Source organism: Mytilus galloprovincialis, chromosome 1, assembly GCF_965363235.1.
Source record: "Mytilus galloprovincialis chromosome 1, xbMytGall1.hap1.1, whole genome shotgun sequence".
Taxonomy (NCBI): Eukaryota; Metazoa; Mollusca; class Bivalvia; order Mytilida; family Mytilidae; genus Mytilus; species Mytilus galloprovincialis.
In genome coordinates, this window is record NC_134838.1 from 110,615,606 (window position 1) to 110,634,847 (window position 19,242).

Here is a 19,242-nt window from a genome sequence, read left to right on the forward strand (position 1 = left end):
AACTATAATTTCTATGGAAATTGGGATACTTTTGTATTCGGTTTTCTGACTGAAACTTACAATTATGATTGGTAAAATGATGAAGTTATCTAATGTTGACTCCATTCGATTTTTCTTATGCATTTATGAACTTGATGAAGAGATTGCATAAGATAGAACATTCTTGATCAAGCTTTATCTGGAAATATTAATTTTCAATCTGCGATATTTAATTCTTTACCTTCTTAGTTACATCTATAAAAGAAATTGACTTCAATGTAGATAAAAATTCTATCCTGATCTAATGAGCAAATCCTTTCCTTGGCATACGATGAATTTCTTTCTTTGACAAAAGGTTTAATTTTTTCCTGAACAAATGAATATTTTTTGTCTAACGCAAATGAAAAAAAAACCTTTTTCTGACTATTTTTTACCTAAAGAATTGAGTAAATTCTCTGCTTATCAACTGAGTAAGTTCTTTCTTAAAAAATGAAGAAATTCAAATTACTTTCAAATATGTTTGAAGAATACTTTTTTTGTCGTGCAATTTTTAAAACATCTAGCTTAAAGTATAGTATAGTCTTTTTTTCCATCCCAATCGCTGATTATTTTTTTTTTACGTGAATGGACATGATTTAAGACGCGGACCGCAAAGAGGACCCCGACTTGAACGGTAACGTAAACAGTAATTCGAATCATAGTTCATAACAGAAGCGAAATAAGACGCTTTTGCTTTAGTAGTGTTTAAGGTCTATACAATTTTATGTGATCAAACTACACAATTAATAAAATTTTATTGCAACAGAGTTTCAATTAGGACAGTTATATTCCTCCCAAAACTGCATGGTTCAATATTTCTTTATACTGAAACTGAAAATGTAGTAATTTAGAATCTGCAAGTTTGTGATACAATCAATTTTATATTTAACAAGAAATATAATCACATTTTTGTCATTTCATAACAAATTAGCCTAGTTATTTTGTTGATAGTGATGTCAGCAGTAGTCGCAGATTTAACGAAACTTGAATATGTTTTGTTGTATTGATTTTACACCACTGAAGCATCCATCAAGTTTTCTGACGACTTCCATTAGTGGGAGAGCTACTGTTGGTAACACAATATGAAATATGCTTTATCTCAGCATTGGACCTAATCAGAGATTACATAGACGACACTTTGTTTATACAGAAAAAAACAAAGCTTATAAAACAATCGGAAAACTGTAATATTCTATTCAGTTTCTGTGGATATTGAGATTTATGGTAAGAATTTGTTTTATTATGAATCGTATATTTATATTATTACGTATTTGAAAAAAAAACATCGATTTGAATATTATTATTATTATCATTTGTAATTATTATTATTATTATTATTATTATTATTATTATTATTATTATTATTATTATTATTATTTTTATTATTATTATTATTATTATTATTATTATTATTATTATTATTATTAATTATTATTTTTATTATTATTATTATTATTATTATTATTATTATTATTATTATTATTATTATTATTATTTTTATTATCATTATTATTATTATTATTATTATTATTATTATTATTATTATTATTATTATTATTATTATTATTATTATGACATTAAAGGACGATTTCCAATGGGTAAAACAGCGTATTTAAAATCATAAGCGTATCTGAGCAGTCAGTGTTCAAGTGAAAATTGAAGTAACTTCTTGTGAATTCAAGTGCTCAAAGCAATTTTCATGCTCAAATACCAAAGTATGAAAGCCAAAGATGTAAAATTTTGTGAGCTATATTGTAACCTAAAAAGAATATCATAATCCACGTAAACTTACGTAAATATAAGAAAAATTGATATAAAAGCGTATGATCTAGATCCAGACTTCTAATTATTAAGATTATAATGCTGAATTTGATCTATATTTTGATTAATTTCGTCTATCACAGAAATAATTGTGAATTAACTGTCTTTTTGTGTCGGGATGTATAAGTACCCGGCTTCGTCCACTTGTATTTTTGTCCATCTGATGAGTTAAGCCTTTTTCAACTGATTTTTATAGTTGTTCTTATGTTGTACTGTTATACCACTGTCCCAAGTTAGGGGGAGGGTTGGGATCCCGCTAAGATGTTTAACCCCGCCACATTATTTATGGAACTTACTTTAAATAAATCAAATTTATTCGGTAATAACTGTCCTTTCCTGGATTTAGATATTTCGGTTTTAAACGGGAAACTCCACACTAAAATTTACGACAAAAGAGACGATTTTTCGTTCCCTATTGTTAATTTTCCATTTTTAGATGGTGATGTTCCTTTGGCACCATCTTATGGTGTTTGTATTTCACAACTTGTTCGCTATGCCCGTGTCTGTTATGACGTTTTTGATTTTAAAGAACGCAACCTATGTATTACTGGTAAATTATTAAACCAGGGATATCGTTACCATAAATTACTTAAAACCTTTACTAATTTTTTCCATAGATATAAATATTTGGTTTTGAAGTTTGGTTGTACCTGTCAAAAACTTATTTCAAACGGGATAGCACATCCTCATTTTTACGGAAATGTTGTTAACCGTGCCCGGAAATATAGAAATGATCCATGTAAACTTGTCGCTCCTTTAAATAAACTTATTCTAAAAGGTTACCTATTCAACACTGTAATAAGATCATTGAATAATGTTTTTATTGGTGTAAATATAGATTTTCTTATCAGTAAATTAAAAGCTAACTAAATATTCCTAGTATGTTATATGTATATACATATTCATGGATCTACAATCTGTCGATACCTGTAACTTGGCATTGCCGCAATGCCAAGTTACAGGTATCGACTGATTGCACAAGGTCATGTTTTTCTCTGGCTGTTTATGACGTCTTTACACTGAATCCATTGGATGTTGGATGTGTACGGATTGATAGTTTAGTCTTAGTTGCATGATTTTTTTATTAGTTGTTAGTGGCTTTAAACTAGCTGTCAGATAACTGCGAGTACTCTCAGATCTGTTCATTGTGTCTTTTTGTGTCGGGATGTATAAGTACCGGGCCACGTCCACTTGTATTTTTGTCCATCTGATGAGATAAGCCTTTTTCAACTGATTTTTATAGTTCGTTCTTATGTTGTACTGTTATACCACTGTCGCAGGTTAGGGGGAGGGTTGGGATCCCGCTAACATGTTTAACCCCGCCACATTATTTATGTATGTGCCTGTATCAAGTCAGGAGCCTGCAATTCAGTGGTTGTCGTTTGTTTAAGTGTTACATATTTGTTTTTTGCTCATTTTTTTACATAAATAAGGCCGTTTGTTTTCTCATTTGAATTTTTTTACATTGTCTTATCGGGGCCTTTTATAGCTGACTATGCGGTATGGGCTTTGCTCATTGTTGAAGGGCGTACGGTGACCTATAGTTGTTAACGTCCGTGTCATTTTGGTCTTTTGTGGATAGTTGTTTCATTGGCAATCATACCACATCTTCTTTTTTATATTAACCCCGCCACATTATTTATGTATGTGCCTGTCCCAAGTCAGGAGCCTGTAATTCAATGGTTGTCGTTTGTTTATGTGTTACATAATTGTTTTTCGTTCATTTCTTTACATAAATGAGGCCGTTGGTTTTCTCGTTTGAATTGTTTTACATTGTCTTATCGGGGCCTTTTATAGCTGACTATGCGGTATGGGCTTTGCTCAATGTTGAAGGCCGTACGGTGACCTATAGTTGTTAATGTCTGTGTCATTTTGGTCTTTTGTGGATAGTTGTCTCAATCATACCACATCATGGCTTCTTTTTTATATTTGTTATAATTTTTCTTCGATTAACTGGTTTTGATCTACCCTATTCATTCATTTCATTTTAATCTGCAATAAAACAAATAACTTCTCAATTATATATTTTGTATACACAACAATAGTTCCAAATAGTTTCGAATTAAAAAAAAACACCAATTTAAGTGACTATGTGTTCTCCTCAAATTCGTTATATGACCTAGGTGCTGTGCTGATGTTGACTATAGTTTTTTTTTTACTTTAATATGTTACCGCTGTTTCGATGACGTATACCAAACCTTTATTGGTATCAATAGTAGTATCTTTGAAATCCAACAGTTGACTGTGATATACAATATGGTAATCTTTAAGACTTCTTCTGTCAGACAGAATCACCATTGCTCAAGTGACAGTGCGGAATGTATAAAAACGCAACCAGAGCAGGTATAGAGATCCCTCGTTGTTTTTTTTTTTTTTTTTTTTTAATTTTGGTAGAAGGTCAATTTCAATGTGTACTTTTGAAATATGCAAAGAAAAAAGTACCTTCATGACTTACTTTTTGAGATAATTTTGTTCGAAATTTGCATAATTGGAAGAAAATCCCTTTTAAAGAAAGTAACAATACTTTTGAACGAAAAGCCATAACTTAACCGTTTTTTTTTTGTTGTAAAATATAAAATTTGAATATGCCCTCATTTTCAGTCATTCTTAACTAAAATATATATCTCTTGGTTTCGTTAATATAATATGACACAAGTTAGATGCTAGACATGTAGCTAGTTATCTATAAGCTTCATAACAAAACCAAAATAAAAATCTAAATGCCTTCAAGGAGAGGTTGCAAATGTCGAAAAGCGTGGTTTAATCCATACGCAGAGCATAGAAGCCCCATAACGAGTGTACTTGGCTGCGTATTTATATATCCAGCCCTTATGTTTAGGTTTTAGTATACCGAGTAGACGCAAATATATGTGATCTTATTTCGTTATTGAAGTGGACATATCAATAAAGGATACTAATTTCTTAAATACGAATGAAAAAATATACCTTTTGGAAGAAGTTGATTTACAACACATATGTACTTTGATTTTAGTATGGTGTTCATTATCACTGAACCAGTATATATTTGTTTAGGGGCCGGATGAAGGATGCCTCCGGGTGCGAGAATTTCTCGTTGCATTGAAGACCTGTTGGTGACCTTCTGCTGTTGTCTGCTCTATGGTCGGGTTGTCTCTTTGGCACATTCCCCATTTCCATTCTCAATTTTATTTGATATTTATAACAACTATATATCTAGATTTAGATAAAATCGGATGATACATAGAAGTGATATTTGTGACTGATAAACTGTAGAGGTCATTCTTCTTAGTAAAAAATATACTTATACGTGAACGGAATTAAGTGACATTGTTCTAATTTGGTAATCAAACATTTCCTTGTGACATTGTTCTAATTTGGCAATCAAACATTTCCTTTTTTTCGTCTGTCCGTTCAATCATCTCCATAAAAAAAAGTTTTAAACGACAGTTCAACAATGACCTGCTACTCGATCTAGCGCAAATTAGATTACAGTCAGGAATCTGAACATTTCCATTATCTCCGGTATTTTATCCCTTTTGGTAGGTGTTGATTCTACTCAAGTCAACCATTGGATATCCTGCAAAACGAATGACTTAAAATATACACATTTAAAAGACAGACATAGTTCAAATAATCAGTAGACAATACATGTAAATTAGGAGTTACGATATAATGGACCACACCAACAACCAATAGCATAGCAACATATCATGTAAAAATAAACATACAAACAATGACCAACAACAAATTAACAAAGTGATTTCCAATATCTTGACTTGGAATTGGTTTAGTTTAGTGAAGTTCGTGTAAAAAAAATAACATGCTTGTGTTAAATTGAGATCAGGAAAACCTTCATAATGTTTTCTAGGGTTTTCTTACGATATTCAGTAAAATATTATGGCATTTTTTATGTGTACTTGGGGGAAACAATATATCCTTCAGGGACTTAGGGAGCTACCATTTGATTTTTATGGGGGGGGGCTAGGATGAAATTTGAAAAAAATAGGCAGGACAGGAATTTTGAGTAAAAAAAAGGCAGGATGAGACACTTGCAAAAAAAAAAGTCAGGACGACAATTAAGGTAAAAAAAAGTCAGGATAAACTAAAAAAAAAAATAAAAAGGCAGGACAGAGATTACAGCTTAAAAAAAAATGCAGGACAAAATTTTTCATCCTAGCCCCCCCCCCCCCCCCCCCCCCCCCATAAAAATCAAATGGTAGCTCCCTTATGAATCCAAATACGTAAATACAAAAGTCGGTTGTTCTTGTATGGGTCGAGCTTCGGTGTTCTTAAAAAAGCAAATCAAATTATTATTTTAAAAATAAAATTAATTCTACTAAGCCAATGTGTTTTATTCTCTTTTCGTAATTCTTCAAGGAATTTCTTTAAGCAATGAAAAGGTTATTGTTACAAAAAAATAATCAATATTTGCATCTTTTAAAACAATATCAGAGATGCTACTGACTTAATCCTTTATAATATCCGCATAACTGCTGTTGCTTGCATCTTGATTAATTTTATATCAGTCTGATTAAAATCCGATCTTTCACTTTATATTGACATGTCTATTTTGTTGTTGAAGATGTAATATTTAGACATGGAAACATGCACTGACATGAATTTTCGTAAGAAATGACAGGAAGCAAAGGATGAGGAAAACTCATTTCTAAAACAAGAACATTGCGCACTCAAATTTTGTTGCATACTCCGCATTGTGTTTTTACAGTGTTCAAACAGACTATATTACATTAAGAGATATAATTGCCAATGAAACAACCATCAAATGAAACGGATTTAGGCTTACTATATGATCACAGCTATATAACTTTGATAAGATTTAACATTACTTCGATATGTCGTTTCATATAAGACATACTAAGACATATATTGAAGCGTTATCTCCCTATATATATAGTAGAGGTTACAACAGAAAGTCACTTGTACAACTACCTCAATCCCTGCTTGACATTGAGGGCGTTCAGAACTACACAAAAACCCATCCTCGCTGACAAAGAACATTCACGACTACAATCGACCCCTCCTCGGCGGTTCAGGGCATTCACAACTACAGTCGATCCCTCCTTGGTGATTGAGGGTGATAACTCGAACCCTCCTCGGCGACTGAAGGCATTCACAACCTACTCGACCCCTCTTCCGTACTGGTGGCATTCACAACCTACTCGACCCCTCCTCGGCGACTGAAGGCAATCACAACCTACTCGATCCCTCTTTGGTACTGGTGGCATTCACAACCTACTCGACCCTTCCTCGGCGACTGGAGGCATTCACAACCTACTCGATCCCTCTTCGGTACTGTTTGCAATCAAAACAAGAATAACCAAGTGAAATCTAAAATCATGACTATACCATATACAAGACCGTACATACAGAGCAGTAACTATAATTCAGATAAATTTGATCTATCAAACTAGTTTAACTCTGGTAAATATTCATTTTTGTCCCTAAATTAGGGAGCTCGTCGTCAGTGTTTGTCATTTGTCATCTTTTTTTCCCTCATCAAAATTGACAGTTTGTGTGACTTCAATGTTTTGTTATTTTATGCCTTGGTGTTGACGGTAGATAGATCTATTTGAAATCTGCCCTTCAATTTATTTACAATCAGTTAAAAACACTCGAGTACGATTTAAAGCTCATTAATTTGTATAGACAGTCTACTGTTGAAGACTGCATGCATGTTGCCTTTCCTTTTATATGTCGTTTGAATAGTTTTATGGTTAGTCTATTTGATACCCAAATCTCTGTTGACATGTTATTGCCGCTACGGCGATTCTGTCGGGAAAGTCGTTCATTCGATATTTGGTGTACTCTCTATATATACAGATCAAAATTTACTATCATCTTCAGGTACATGAGAATATTACTACTATTAAAAGAAACTAAGAAAAAAAATGAAATGTGATATGACAGATTTTTTCGAAACACTTTAACCTTTGAAATTCCCCCTTACCAATTCACAAATATATGTATCGTATTATACCTACCTAAGTCTACCTAAGTGTTTCCAACGCAGGAGATCAGTTTGCTCCTCTATATTTGGCTCTGGTTCATCGTCACTTACTACTAATGACTATTATAGGTTATAGTCGACTTGCATTTATCTCAGGAGTCCTTAATTACACGCTAGATGCAGTCATGACACTTCTATAAATGCATGGTTATATAGATTCGGGGTAATGCTGTGGACATAATTTCATATTATCCTCAATTATAACTAATAGTAATACATGCTTGATAATTGATAAATGATATTTTTTTTTTGTCATTTCAAAATATGACACGAGAAAAGTTAATGGAAAATTTTTCCTAAAATACTATTGGCATTTACTCCTGCGCTTTTAAAATTTGTGAACCTATTTGGCTAATTGGTTTATAAGTTTCGTTATGACTATTTTGAACTTAAATGCGTTGCCAGTTAGTTTCTACTTCAATTAAAACTGAAACTTTTCGATAATTTCTCCTTACAATTATTCTCAGCCTTGATATATTTTATGTTCATGTTTTGGGGATTTCATTCCATTGCAACGAAAACTTCTTTTAAATTGAATAAAATATTCATGCGATTCTCAAAAGATGCATTTATCTTCTTTGTATGGAAATCCCTTCATTTCTACTTAAAATCAGGTTCTGAGCGAGTATGGAAAACAAGTGAAGTAAATTCCATTTGAAAATCAATATCCACATGCAATAGCAATTTTATGAAATAATATATGCATCAGTTCCAATGTATGATTTGCATACTAACAGCCATTGTGTTTATACTTGACAAATCACATTAAAGTAAGAAAATCCTGGTTAGAGCACATAACCTTTACCAGGAGCAAACAAACAAAAAAAACAATGCAAAAACGAATAAAAGATCTGACAACTGTCACAGAAAACTGTAAATTTGGCAACATGAATTCTAAGTAGATGATAATTGCAACCGCAGTTGCCGGTTTATTCAGACGTTGATTACTGTGATCTTAATCTTTAGTAAAACAAATATTCCTTATATATATGAAGCAGAGTTACACTTAATTCTAAAAAATAAACCCCTATTAATGCAAATTATAATTGAATGATTGATTAATTGCTGCTGGCGTAACGTCCAATCAAAAATATATCATACATATGAAGGACAAGATATCATCTATATATGAAGGATACTTGTAATGCTTCGAAAGTAATACTGTATAATCAATATAAAGCCAAATACACTCCTTCTATTGTCATTCTTATTAAACAAATTCCGCCGTCGTTTTGGTGACTTTAAAGTGCATCATAAGTCTTAAATTTAGACAGTTACCACGAAACCATTAAGGAAAGTATGGAGATGTTTTAACTTTTTGTAATTCATCCAGATTTTATTACTGTATCTAAAAGCTTTTCGCTTGATGACGTTGATCAATGTGATTTTTAAAACCATGAACTTCTGACAATGGCTGTGGTGTTATAAGTCTCACGTTAAAGTGATTTTCTTGTCAAGTTTTCGATTTGAGATACAAGTCAAGTTCTTCCAATGAAATTTGACACGAGGCATGGTGCCAAAGTGCACATTCATTACAACTTCTGTTTACAATTTTACCAAAATTCTGCATCAATTCATGAACTATCTAATTCATTCAATATATAACCGATCACAATGTCTGTCAACTGCAGGCATCAAGGGTAAAGCAAACACAAACATGAAACCCAACAATGCAAATAAAACATCAAGTTTCATTTGTGTATTATTGTCATTATTTCTACACTTTGGCTAGTAAGGAAGAAAATAGTTTTCAATGTTTTTGTTCGATGTATTTGATAAATTGAAAGTAGTATTTTTTTTAAATTCTGTCAGTTTGACTAAATGAATTGAAAATACTTTGTAAAGCAAATAAATGTAACATGTTTCATTTGCTTTATAAGTTTTAAAATTCTTCAGTGAAACTTTCCATGCAAGTTCTTCTAAGTTTAAGTGTCCTCCAAGGTTCTTATTATTTGTCTTCCCAACAGTTCGTGTTGGGCATACCCAATTTGCCTTCCCGAACATTTAGTGTTTAGCATTACAAATGTAGGTTGCTTACTTGGTTTTTTTTTAAACATTTAGTGCTGAGCATAACCGATGGAGGTAACTTTTATGATTTCTAGAAAATTCTTATTTTATAGCTACCTAAACCTCTCACTTGTATGACAGTAAAAAAAGATTACGCGCGTATTCGTTTAATCATTGTTTGGTAGGTATCTTAATTGTTTTTTTTTCCAATATTTAGTGTTGGTCATGTTTAAATGAAGGCACACCTGAAGTTGTAAGTATACCCCGGATAAAGGCAGTTCATTTGTTTCCCCTAACATTTAGCATTGGGCGTAAATGACAAAGGTAGTTCATTTGACTCCCCGAACATTTAGTGTTTTGTATACACTCCTAAAGAAGGTAATTCGGCTCTTGAAAAGGTACATTTTTAATAAATATGTTTGTTGTTTAGAACTCGTCTGATTGCTACTGTTATCTATTCAGCCTCTAGAGACATAGTTGAGCGTTCAGTTAATTTGAGTTTTATATGGTTTTGTAGACAGGAATAAGTCAATCAATGAAAAAGGCTAATATTCTCCTATAAATGTATCGACGCACTGTTATTTCATCGGCTAGTCTGTATTTCTTATAAATTTTATAGTTAGTTTTGGTGTATTGTCAAGGGTAATATCGTTACTTCGCAGTTTCGAAAAAGGAAAATAATCTCCATTATTCAATTGCATCAATTCAGCGCACGGGCGAGTTAAATTTAATAAGCTTTACATGTATTTGTAAAATTGTAAAATGTTGCTTCGAATATGAAATCTAATAATGTGTGTCTGAAAGACGGTATCAATTTATTTTCAATGCAATTTTTGTTTAAGTTACAAAGACTTTGACACGTGTTGGGAGGAAAAGTAGTAAAACACGTTATTCGTGTTGGTTATGGTTGTCCTCCGAAGTAAAAGTTTATAATAGTATATAATATCTGAAGAGTTTGATGAATGGTGTCAAAATTTACTTTATAGCAGCAAAATACATTTTGTTTAATTGATAGAATGAAATTCAAAACAGTGTAGCTGTGGCCATTGATTGACACATTAAAATCATCCATTGACTGGGACAATTTAGGTGAACGTTTGTATGTAACGACCAATGCTCACTATGTACTTTTTAAAGACACTTAAACTATGGGGTCACCAAAGGTTCTCAACACCTAAATAAAGTAATTCGAAAAATTAATCAGAAATAACACGATATTTTGATTTATATCAATTATATAAATCAAAACACAAAGGTTATTCCTGATTAATTTTTCGAATTATTTTATAATTAAAGGCGTTAAGAAACCTTTGGTGACCCCACAGTTTAAATGTCTATCGTAGGTACGTCGTGAACAGTGGTCGTTACAGACAAACGTTCACGTAAAGTGTCCCAGTCAATGGATGATTTTAATGTGTCAATCAATGGCCACAGCTACACTGTTTTGAATTTCATTCTATTTTCAAAATTTATGCAACATGTTTTGAAGAATATGAGGTGGTATGTTTAATAGACTTCATCGACTCTCTGATCTCGACTCTGTGAATGCTACTAGCCATATCTCTTCTTTAGCAGCTACTCTGCAGAGTTCTTTATCAAACATCTTTCAACAGATTTTACGAAATTCAAACCTTACATTGATATTGACAGCCAATAAGCAATAGTTCACATGAGTTTCGTGTCTTTAAAAAAAAGATAATGATGCTTATGCCAAAACATGATGTTGACACAAAACAATCATTTGGTTTGAAATATTTTCAAGATATTTACGCCATCCATTTCATCTTAAAATTATCTGATTACCAGTTCTTGAAACCAAATATCGTTTTCCTGCAGAATAATTGTAAACTGATAGATTGTACATCCTGTTTGCAATGAATCATTTATCTGACACTGTCTTTTGTTTGTTTTTAATTATAAGGAAAGAAGATGAACTAAATTCAATTTGTTGCTTTTATTGAATTAAACAGTTTTGCATATTATTATTTGTCTGCTAAGAGTGGGAAAATAATTCTCCGGTTAACTCAATACTAATCTAAATCATCGTTAATTTTTTTTTTTTTTGTGTAAGTTGTTACTATTATTATTAGCTGTCACCTTTTTCTGACCAGTTTACTAACTACATTGATCTATCAGCTAGTCTGAGATCAATAGGCTAAGTAATAGGACTGCAAATTTATCTTCATTTTCCTAGAACTGTATTGGTCAAGTTGTATTTCTCGACCATCGTATCAGTATTGTTTCCTGTTATATCCTGTTAACTTCAGTAAACGTTGGTGTTGTCCACGGTATAAGTCTGATGAATTATCACAACGCTTTGATTATACTGAGAAACGATAAATAGGCAACGATGGATAGTTATATCATACTAAAAGACATTACCAAGTATATTATCAATCTAATTGTTAAGGTTTGATGTTTTTAAGAATATTCGTTCAGATCTGACACAGTCTCAAGTATTTTTTCCCAATGAAATCAAAGACAATATAAGTCGGTCTTTTTTTTATTATTTCATAACTCGATTACTATAACGTCCTAAGCAGCAAACAGTGCCATACCAGTCAGTAAAAGTCCAAAATCTATGGCCAAACATGGCTATACACAAAATATAAAATAATAAATAGTTCCGAAAGCATTTATGATATTAAAATTCCAACAGGTGATCTGAGTGTTGTTTCGTTAATTGACGAAAAGGTTAAATGCAGAGCAAAGAAATGTATATCTGATTGAACTTGAAGTAAAGGATACAAAAGATGCAGTCATACAAACTTCATATAACGACTTGCTCCTAGCGACAAGATGGGCTCGCTATAAGAATTATATTCATTTTCAACTTTGCTTCTCATTTCCGTAATCAATGTGTACAATTATTTTTTTAATCTTTTAATCTTTTTAGCAACCTATTCTATCACTTTTGACATCGCATTTGTTTTAATTTTTGCATTGATGTTATTCATATGTTTTAACTAATGTTCCTTGTTTATTTTTTAGATATCAACAGCGATACACAAGACGGCATCTTAATCTTAATCGGATGTTCTAGGATCTATTGTGATCAAATCTTGAATCTAATAATGAACGGATCATTAAATTATGCATCCAGCACAAATCTAACGACCATATATAATCTGTCTGACATCAACTCGGAAATTGTAGATTTTACTGAAATAGAGTTGAACAAATCACCGACTTTTATCAAACATGACTCTGGATTTATTGTGGTAACTAAACTAATTATACTGACAGTTATTATGGCCGTCGGAATCACTTGTAATGTTATAATCATATATTCTATAGGAAATAAGCCTCGATTCCATGGACCACCATTTTATTATTTGATTAGTCTGTCAGTTTCCGATTTATCCAGGACAATCTTTTGTTTCCCTTTTGTTCTTTCGTCCATTGTGGAAGGATCTATATGGAGACATGGGGATTCATCCTGTACACTGTTGGCATTTGCAAATACATTTTTTGTATTCAGTTCTGTTGTAGCTTTGTTTGCTATTGCAGTTGATAGACATCTTGCTATTGTCCATACACAGTTCCACAAAAGACGATCACGTGGGTTCATGAACCTTGCCATTGTAGTTGTTGGTTGGTTAGTGTCGTTTGCTGTTTCGTTCCCGCCAGTTTTTGGAATGGGTACCTACAAATATATACCAGAAGAATCGCAATGTACCTTTCGACATCACACATATCGCGGTAATGACACATTAGGGTTCCTTCTAGTTATGACTGGGGTTATGACTGGTACTATATTATTATATGTGAAAATATTTATATTTCTTAGAAACCACAGGAGAATGTGCCCATTGCAGAGACATATTCCAGCACGTAGTAATAATTGGGCATTTGTTGGTCCCGGTGCCAATGGACATCTTATGATGAATTGGATCAATGGTTTTACAAACGGCATGAATCAGATTCCAACAATACCACAAAATCTAGCCCATATTGCAGGTCGTATTCGGTTACCAGGGCCAGTTAAGAATGAACATCTGACGAAAAAGTTCTTATTTGTAACAATCATGTTCGACTCGTTGTGGATACCATATTTAGTGAAAGCTTTTATTTCTACGTTAAATGGAACCGAAATTCCATATGCTGTTGGGACTATATTATCGTGGATGACCTATATGCAGGTGGCTCTATGTCCACTAATATACTTATGGCTAATGACAGTAAAAGGTAAACCAAAGAAAAAAGATAATAATGAGGAGGCAATTTACCAGATTGATTCTAGACAACTTTGATAGAAATTGTGAGAGAAAAAATCGTTCCGTTGTTTTAAACGGTTGTGAATAGATTTCAAATCCTTTTTTTATAATAAACTTCTGTCTTCGTACTTGCAAATTTGAAAAAAAATGGTAATCTATTTAATGATTTGGTGTTTACGCTGCACAATCAGATAATCTGTAAATTTTGCTGTATAATAAGCTTCATCCGACAAATCCATAACATTCATAAACAATATTTAAACAACAATAAGACACAACACGTTTACCATGAAAGAAAAGTCCTATCGTGTTTAGGAACGGACCGATATTAAAGTTTATAAAGGATTCATTGGAATAGATAAAAGACAAACTGGTGTCGGCTGGTGTAAATAAATATTGATCTTTCAACTATGCAAATTGATAGCATCAGTGACATGTATAATGTAGCACTATGTTTGAATTTTGCATTCTAATTCATATTCATGAAATCTTAATCAATCACATATTTGAAAATAATCATGATAGTCATGTGATGTGTATCACTAGTGCAATAAAGCACAATGCACCAAAAGACTCTATATTTTCGTTATTTTTTTCCATTGGACGTACAGTTTGAAGGGGCATTAGCTGTCAAATTCATGTTCACTGATTTGACTCAAGTCAAATTCTCATATTTGATTTATTACATACTGAAACGTATATCCAACTTACAATAAGTCTGAAATAAATAAACAATGCAATATTGTTTGTGACGTTCGTTTTGATTAGATAACGTCACCAATTTTTATGGCATCAATTCACAATTTTTATAACTGACGCGGAAGATAGCAACTAATATAGATAGTGACAATGCAGCTTTCATTATTTTAACAGAAGAGAATTTTTTGTGTACCTCAATTTGAAGCATACTTATTATCTATTGAAAAAAAACATAATATCTGGTCATCAGTATGGGGGCATTTTTTTTCCGTGATTGTGTTCTTGATTTTCCCATGGCAATTCTAGTTTTTATACATGTGCATGTAAAATTCATTGATTTTATAACTTTGTGCAATTATAGTAAAATTTCAACTTTAAAATCTCAACAGTTTTCACGTCGAAATATTTAATTTAATTGGTTGTGGATGTGGGAGGGGACTTGGATGAAACATTTTGTTCTTCCTTTTTTTTTTATCTCACCTGGCCCAAAGGGCCAAGTGAGCTTTTCTCATCACTTGGCGTCCGGCGTTCGTAAACTTTTACTAAAATCTTCTTCTCTGAAACTACTGGGCCAAATTCAACCAAACTTGGCCACAATCATCATTAGGGTATATAGTTTAAAAATGTGCCCGGTGACCCGGTCAACCAACCAAGATGACCGCCATGCCTAAAAATAGAACATGGGGGTAAAATGTAGATTTAGGCTTATATCTCTAAAACCAAAGCATTAAGAGCAAATCTGACAGGGAAAAAATGTTTATCAGGTCAAGATCTATCTGCCCTGAAATTTTTAGGTGAATCGGACAACCCGTTGTTAGGTCGGTGCCCCTGAATTAGTAATTTTAAGGAAATTTTGCCGTATTTGGTTATTATCTTGAATATTATTATAGATAGAGATAAACTGTAAACAGCAATAATGTTCAGCAAAATAATTTCTACAATTAAGTTAGCATGACCAAAATGGTCAGTTGACCGCTTAAGGAGTTATTACCCTTTTATAGTCAATTTTTACCAATTTTTCGTTAATTTTTGTCATCTTTTACAAAAAGTTCTCTGAAACTGCTAAGATGAATTTAATCAAAGTTGTAAACAATCATCATTAGGGTATGTAAATTAAAAATTGTGTCTGATGACCCCGCCCGAAATCCAAGATGGCCGACATGACTAAATATTAACTTGATTAATAATTTAACTACTTGTCAGATTTGCTCTAAATGCTTTGGTTCCAGAGTTATAAGCCAAAATCTACATTTAATCCCTATGTTCTATTTTTAGTCATGGCGGCCATCTTGGTTGGTTGACTGGGTCACTGCACATATTTATTTAAACTACATACCCTAGAAATGATTGTAGCTAACTTAGATTAAAAATGGCCCAGTATGTTCAAAGGAGAAGTTTTTTTGTTGAAGAATACAAAAATTTACGAAAAATTGGTAAAAAATGACTATAAAGGGCAATAACTTCTTAAGGGGTCAACTGACCAATTTGGTCATGTTGACTTATTTGGAGATCTTACTATGCTGAACATTATTGCTGATTACAGTTTATCTCTATCTATAATATTCAAGATACTAACTAAAAACGACAAAATTTCCTTAAAATGACCAATTCAGGGGCAGCAACTCAACAACCGGTTGTCCGATTCATCTGAAAATTTCAGGGCAGATAAATCTTGACTTAATAAACAATTTTACCCCGTCAGATTTGCTCTAAATGCTTTGGTTTCAGAGTTATGAGCCAAAATCTACATTTTACCCCTATGTTGTATTTTTAGCCATAGCGGCCATCTTGGTTGGTTAGCCGGGTCACCGGATACCTTTTTAAACTAGATACTCCAATGATGATTGTGGTAAAGTTTGGTTAAATTTGGCTCAGTAGTAGTAGAGAAGATTTTTGTAAAAGTTAACGACGATGGACGACAGACGACGGACGACGGACGCCGGACGCCAAATAATGAGAAAAAGGCAGGATAACGATTTATGTTTAAAAAATCCGGACAAACTAATAAAAAAAGCAGGAACAAATAGACTGAAAAATAAAAAGACAGGACAGAGATTACAACTAACTAGAGGCGCTAAAGAGCCTGTATCGCTCACCTTGGTCTATGTGCATATTAAACAAAGGACACAGATGGATTCATGACAAAATTGTGTTTTGGTGATGGTGATGTGTTTGTAGATCTTACTTTACTGAACATTCTTGATGCTTACAATAATCTCTATCTATAATGAAATTGGTCGAGTAGTTTCAGTGGAAATTATTTTGTAAAAAATTACAAAATTTATGAAAATTGTTAATTTAAAATTGATTATAAAGGGCAATAACTCCTTAAGGAGTCAATTGACCATTTTGGTCATGCCGACTTAGTTGTAGGTCTTAATTTGCTGTACATTATTGTTGTTTACAGTTTATCTCTATCTTTAATAATATTCAAGATAATAACCAAAACCTGAAAAATTTTCTTAAAATTACCAATTCAGGGGCAGCAACCCCCCCCCCCCCCCCCTATTGGTAATTTTTAAAGAGATTTTGCCATTTTTGGTGATTATCCTGAATATTATTATAGATAGAGATAAACTGTTAACAGCAATAATGTTTAGCAAAGTAAGATCTACAAATAAGTCAACATGACCAATATGGTCAGTTGACCCTTAAGGAGTTATTGCCCTTTATAGTAAATTTTCACTAATTTGGTAAATTTTTGTAAGTTTTTACAAATCATTTTCCTCTGTAACGAAAGGGTCAAGTTAATTATAGATAGAGAAAATTGAAAGTAGCAAGAATGTTTTGTAAAGTAAGATCTACAAACACAGCACCATCACCAAAACACAAGTTTGTCATGAATCCATCTGTGTCCTTTGTTTTATATGCACACAGACCAAGGTGAGCGACACAGGTTCTTTAGAGCCTCTAGTTTTGCCAAATTGTTCATCCATAGAGATGGCAAACCATGGCACAGTGGAAGGAAATATACTTTACAAACTCCAGCGATATACTTTATGAATTTTATAATAAACTATTTTGCTATTCTCGGTTGAAAAACGAACGTAAATTATATTTTGTAAATAGTTACATAGAAAACAATCAGTTTTGAAAAGCGTGTTTATTCATAAATAAATATATTGATAAAAAGATGAGTCCCTTCTTGTACATGCATTTAGTCATCCTTTATTTCTTAATATTTCGTTTATCAGTTTATCATACATGTATGATTTTGTATTTCATTTCAAATGCGCATTCATGCTACACGTCACTTCGGCGGTTAGTTCAACAAATTTATGCAAAGCTCTATTCTTCCGGTATGAAATTAAAATATAAACTTTCATCCAAATCGAAACCAGTACATTTATATTGTTCTTTATACACTACGATATTTCTCACAAGTATTTATTTATTTTTTATTTCCACACATGCAAAAGAAAAATTTTCGCCAGTGTAACATTTCAATCCTTTTTACACGAACATTCCTTCACTGAATTCATTTGAATTTCTTGGTGAACATGATAGTACATTGCATACTACGTTTTCATTCACGTGCACAAAAGATACGATTATTGTTGTTTTGTTTCTATCTTTCGGGGACAATTTGCTCCGTTTATGATATGTTATTTCTGAATGACCAAATGCTTAGCTACTGTGACGTTCTGTGTGTCCGTTGTATTGCAAGAAAACAACAAAAGAAAAATGTGCAACCCATCATAAATCATTGTAATTATTAATATGGATCAGTGTTATGAGATTCTTATTATAATTAACTACGACTTTTTCAGGATAATAACATAGCGTCAGTATGAAATAAATTAAAAGAAGTTCATTATTCATCCGTATAAAAGCGGCACATGTACTTTTATTTTATCCTTATATTGTGCATAATGCGATACACGATAATTGTGTTGCTGCAGTATAATGTTTCGATACCACTTTTTGAAATTCTCAAAACATTTATTTAATTATTTTGACCAAAGATTTGTAAACTATACAACTTCTTGTTTTTACGTTCGCAGCAACATAGTATCGTAATCATTGTCAGTCACCTGTGTCAATTCACGTGCACACTACGATTATTGTTGTATTTGAATCTTTCGGCCAATGAAATGAGACGTTACAAGACGTGAATTATCAAACGCTAAGCGTGACTGCATTTCAGTGCAGTGTAAATGCTTTAGATATAATTTATTAACATGAATAAAAGTAATAAAATTCGAAAGATCCTGAATTTATTGTTTGTGTGAAGTTTGGTCAAAGTAAGGTCCTCAAATGGTTATGCACGATTCTTCATTTAAATTGTTCGGCGGCGATTTTCAATTCATAGGAAATTTAAGAGTGTGTTTATACCTGTCCCCAAAAGTAGGATTGTGTTTTCGATAACTTTTTGTCTCGCCTTGACTGAGTCAAAAAGCAAGACATATGAATGCTGTTTCTGGCGTCGGTGGCGGCGTCAGCGGCGACGCCGTCAATTTGCGCATCCGTAGA

At 32.5% G+C, this 19,242-nt stretch overlaps 1 protein-coding gene across 1 annotated transcript; it reads left to right on the top strand.

Moving 5' to 3' along the window:
* The first annotated feature begins 1,106 nt into the window (after positions 1 to 1,106).
* On the top strand, positions 1,107 to 14,635 carry LOC143054510 (putative G-protein coupled receptor 173). Its single transcript, XM_076227568.1, has 2 exons — positions 1,107 to 1,242; positions 12,845 to 14,635. The coding sequence occupies exon 2, from the start codon at positions 12,928 to 12,930 to the stop codon at positions 14,104 to 14,106; it is 1,179 nt and encodes a 392-aa protein (XP_076083683.1). The 5' UTR covers positions 1,107 to 1,242; positions 12,845 to 12,927; the 3' UTR covers positions 14,107 to 14,635.
* Positions 14,636 to 19,242: the final 4,607 nt, after the last annotated feature.

Coding starts and splice junctions, on each gene's coding strand:
- LOC143054510 (XM_076227568.1), top strand. CDS start 12,928: ATGAACGGATCATTAAATTATGCATCCAGCACAAATCTAACGACCATA.